General features: G+C 36.8%; 1 protein-coding gene and 1 pseudogene across 1 annotated transcript; one reads left to right on the forward strand and one right to left on the reverse strand.

Moving 5' to 3' along the window:
- Positions 1–519: 519 nt before the first annotated feature.
- Positions 520–3,957, reverse strand: LOC113275622 (annotated as a pseudogene).
- On the forward strand, positions 1,457–2,337 carry LOC113275623 (GDSL esterase/lipase At4g16230-like). The gene is made up of 2 exons (XM_026525159.1): positions 1,457–1,971; positions 2,057–2,337. Exons 1-2 carry the CDS (start codon positions 1,716–1,718, stop codon positions 2,278–2,280), a joined length of 480 nt encoding a protein of 159 aa, XP_026380944.1. The 5' UTR covers positions 1,457–1,715; the 3' UTR covers positions 2,281–2,337.
- Positions 3,958–5,009: the final 1,052 nt, after the last annotated feature.

Below are 5,009 nucleotides of genomic sequence, written 5' to 3' on the forward strand. Positions count from 1 at the left end.
TCAGTGTTTCGAATGTCTAAACTCTTATAATGGTTTATGAAACTCTGAGAAGATTCGGGGCTAATTTTAGTAATATCGCTGTTTCTATTTCCTGCTAAGCTTGTGGACAAATTGAATATCTTAATAAAAATGGTGAGACTATAGGTGAATAAACTTGTACTAGGATCTTTGATATTAAAGAATTGAAAAATATAGGATATGTAGTTAACAATAAAAGCAATGCAAATGACGAGAGATTGATGAACAGAACTCATGAAAGGTGAAAAACGCTCCTGACACCCTTACAAAATTATCATTGAAACAAACCAATGCTCTATCAAAGTGAAAGCATTTCTTTTCCACAGATGGAGGGGAGTATCATTTTGGCCCTCCTATAAAGAAATCCTACTTAGCCACTGTGTAGACTAGAGCCCACACTAAAGACAAACGCTATGAATCAGATGAAAGTATTCAGTATTCCACAGTATAATTGTACGTATCCCAACTCTACCCCGATATGGTTGTACGTATTAATTCATATCCGTAGCATCTCGTTGTAGCTTTATCTCAACTGCATTTAGTACAATAATAGTCTGGGAAAAAATAAACTGGGTACATCGTACACACAGTGTTTCCACCGGCCCTATCCCCATTGATCCCTCATCAGTTTGGGGACTCAATTTTAGGTGCAGCAATTGTTTTTCACAAAATTTTGTGTTTTTGGAGTGCAGAGTCGTATATTCCAAATCCTAGATACGGAAACAGAAATTTGAATCCGAAATGAATAGATGTATCTCCTCATCCTCATATGCTCATCATGCACGTCTTCTCCTTATGAATGCTTTTTTGGTTCTTGCTGTATTTACCATGAGTTATAGTTGTACTAGTTCAGTGACAACCCTGCAGGAGAGTAACGATATGGACCAACCTCCGGCGATATTTGTTTTGGGAGATTCCTTGGTTGATCCTGGAAACATTAACTACGTTAATCCACTTAAAAATAATAACTTCCCATATGGAATTGATTTTCCTACCGGGAAAAGATTTACAGGTCGTTTTTGCAATGGAAGAACAATTATCGACATCATAGGTAAGAATGTATTTTGTTATTTTGTAAAAGTTTGACCATTAAGTGATCATTTGTCCATGTTTCGAGCAGGAGAAGAGTTGGGAGTGAAAGATTACATTCCTCCTTACTTGGATCCAACAACAGTTGGAGATGTCGTTCTTCGGGGAGTCAATTATGCTTCTGGTGGTGCTGGAATTTTTAACGACACTGGCGCTGTCTTTGTACGTAAATCATAAGCTTTATAGATTTCTTCGGTTTATACATGGTTAAAATTTGAGCAATATTTTGATTATACAGGGTAATCGGATTAACATGGATGCACAAATCGATTACTATGCGAACACAAGGAACTACATAATCACGAATATCAGTAGTGGTGGTTCTAAGAAACTTCTTAACAAAGCTCTCTTCTTTGTGATAGTGGGTGCCAATGAATTCATTGACAACTACTTCACTCCATTTTTCTCAATACCTGAGCAGAAGTTGGTTTCCCCGGAAATGTATGTTGATTCAATGATCTCAAAATTCAGACTTCAACTAACAGTAAGATGAATTACTTAATTCCTTCCGTTTTTTCGATTTCTCATCCAATGCACGCGCTTACATTAACATCTGAGGATTTTGTTTTGTTCATTTACATGGTCACTATATGTAGAGACTGTATGAAATGGATGCAAGAAAGATTGTGGTAGCAAATGTTGGACCTGTTGGTTGCATTCCAACAGAAAGAACTTTGAATTACAGATGGTACGCAATCGGTGATGATTCTTGCAGGAGTGTGATGAATAATACAGCAATGTTATTCAACAAGAAACTGAAGAGCCTAATCATGGAGTTGAACTCAAACCTTGTTGGATCCAAATTTGTATACGGAGATAGCTACAACATGCTTTCTCATATTACGAATAACTATAAATCCTACGGTATGTAAGTAAGCTGGACATCTTATGTTTATTTGAGGTTAACTACTTGTTAATGAGTATTGATTTTGTCTGTCTGTCTTTGTAGGTTTTGAGAATTATAAATGTGGGTGTTATAATGTACTTCTGGATCCAACTCAAGGATTGCACTACCCGGTGCCATTAGTTTGCGAGGACCGGTCCAAGTATGTATTTTGGGATTTTGCTCATCCAAGTGAAGCTACTAATCTCATTTTAGCAAAGATGTTTCTCGACGATCATGGTTCTAGATACACATATCCAATGAATGTTAGCCAACTCTACTACTCATGAAGTTGTTAAGCAATTTACCCAATTAATAAACCATGACCGACTGAACATGCTCGGTTTCTTGATTGCCAGCCACATTATACTTGGAAGCTGCATTAACATCACACAAATGTATCAGCAATTAAATTAAGATCGTTATCCACAGCGACAGAGAATTATGATATGTATGACTACAAACGTACAAAATAAGATGTTGGGGCGAAGCCGAATCCTCCAAAGAATCCAAGAAGGTCACCAAGAAATGGGAAAGTTACACCAAAGAACAGTGTAAGACCTGTGAAGTGAAAAAGTAGGTATCATTTTCAAAATACTAGTGTTGCTGTAAGTAATCTGGAGGAAAACAATATTAGTATTCTCTTCCTCACCAACATAAGTAGATCGAGTGACAAGTCGAAGTGGGAATCCTCGCTGAAATTTGAGTCGTTTCACGAATATATTCTCGAGCATATCAAACACTGGCATGGCATATACCTGCAAGTCAATTACATCTTAATTACTTAGGAATTACGGCATAATTTAGGCGCATAGACATCAATCATGCCAAGTTATGACCTCGGTTTTTACCTGGTAGCTACCGATGACATGAATGACAACCATCATGTTAGCAGCGGCTATGAGCCATTCTGGTCGTTTTAAGGCTAAAAGCAGGTTATCTTCCACATCTTGCCCGAATGCCCAGTAACCAATCATAGCAACGGGGAAGTAGCAAATTGCTGTAATAAAATATGCAGTCCTTGCACCTTTCCACATCGGTACTTTGGAAGGTTTACTGGGAGTTGACGGAATTGTAGCCTGAATTTCAAGAACAACGGCATGACGAAAGAGATTTGTCCCAATGCGTTAAACACCCTAAACATGTTATCAGCCGGAGTGGTACTTTTATACCCGTAGCTCACATTATCAACTTGACCTTTGCTCAAGCACGCCACCCAAGATATTGTTGAATAACTGCAGTCAAGAATTCACAGTAAGAAACAACTCCCTTCTACTAGGGGGATGAGATATAGCAGAACGCCTACATACATAAAAAGAATACCTGAGTGACATAATGGCGGCCGCTAAGGAAACACCGGCAACCGAATTGAAATTGGGAAGTTGAGAGAGGAATAAATGAATGGAACCAAAGATGCAAATCCAGTAAGATTGTTTAAGCCTAGTGCAATCGGTGCAGGCGATCTCCATGAACTTCTTCAGACACTTTCCTCCAGTCACCATGTACACTATATCACAACCTACCTGCACTATAAGCTGTTGTGGTAGAACTACCCATGGTCCTAGTTTCGGTCCAAAGGCATGCTGACCAAGTTGGTAATAACGATCGAAACGAGTCCCTCCAGGAACAATTTCATGAAGCTCTATCATTTGCCAAATTGTGAACAAGGTTATGCACCATGACAGTACTAAAATGAATGTTCCTGGACCCCTGTATGTTTATGTCAACGAAAAAGCTGTTAGCTATACCTAAAAAGATAGAACATCACATATTTTGTGTATGCATGTGTGATAAATAGGTATACCATCCCAAGTAGGCCATGGCATTAGGCAAGCTGAGAACACCGGCGCCAACCATGGCAGTGACAGTGTGAAAAGCTGAATACCACCATTTTGCTTCACGGGGAGGACCCTGATCTTCCAACTCTTCATTTTCTCTTGCCCACTCTTTTAATTCGTATTCACCAACTTCCTGCAAAATGATAATCAGTCATTTTAAGATGTGAAAAATACTAGAACCCCCTACTATATGGGTTCAATATAGAGAAGCCCCATTAAATGGATCATTCATTGTCAACTCCATTCTTTCACATTTTGATATTTCTAGGCCCAAAACTTTAGAATTCCGGGCCTGTTAATAAAAGTTTTATTTAAAATAATTTTTATAATACCAAGAATACCCTTTAGTATATAAATGCAATAAAACTAGGCATAGGTTTCATTTTCGGTTTTCTTTTTTCTCTCCACTGCTCTGCAAATAACGAAGAATGGAGATTCACTTGATGAAACTCGAAGAAAACTTGAGGATTCAACATCTTATCGAAAGAAAAAGATAAGTTTCTCATCTATATTTGCAGTCCTGTTGAATTCTCATTATGTTTTAACCAAAATCAAGTTCTGGAAAGTTCAGTGACAACTTCTGATACCTAATAAGTTCGATTTTACTTTGAATTTTGATCTGATTTTAGAATTGTTGCTTCGATCTATGATCCTTGTGTCATTTTCTTTGATTTGAACTGTTTAGTTTCGATTTTTGTTTACGAAATATTTTTAGGGTTTGTAATCAACCCTGATTTATAATTGCTTATGATTTCAACTAAATTTTCACGACGAAACCAAGATTAGATTTCAGATCTGTTATAATCTAATCTTTATCTTGCTTTTAAGATGAAACATTTGAAAGATTTTGAAAGAAAATTACAAAAAAATTCTAGGTTTCTTTATTGAAAATCAATCAATCTATCTATCTTAAATCTCGATTGAAAAATTGGTTATCATATTTGAAATCTGCGAATCATCATCTCTATTACCCATCTATCTGTTACGAATTTCATCTACTTTGATTTTGCAACTGGCTGCTTGTATCAGATATTGAATGTTTTATTATAATGCAATCAAAATTGGAATTAGTTGTTTGAGATACAACATCAGATGTCAAAAGTCAGTGTGAATGAATTTCTCATGTTGATGAGCTCTTTTTAGGTGCTCTTGTACTTGTTGGTTTTATGTCCATTTAATAA

The sequence above is a fragment of the Papaver somniferum genome, chromosome 4 (assembly GCF_003573695.1).
Source record: "Papaver somniferum cultivar HN1 chromosome 4, ASM357369v1, whole genome shotgun sequence".
Classification (NCBI taxonomy): Eukaryota; Viridiplantae; Streptophyta; class Magnoliopsida; order Ranunculales; family Papaveraceae; genus Papaver; species Papaver somniferum.

Bases quoted from the DNA above. Each gene is read 5' to 3' on its own strand.
- LOC113275623 (XM_026525159.1), top strand. From the start codon at position 1,716: ATGGATGCAAGAAAGATTGTGGTAGCAAATGTTGGACCTGTTGGTTGC. The intron at 1,972-2,056 runs GTATGTAAGTAA...CTGTCTTTGTAG, and splicing joins GAATAACTATAAATCCTACG to GTTTTGAGAATTATAAATGT.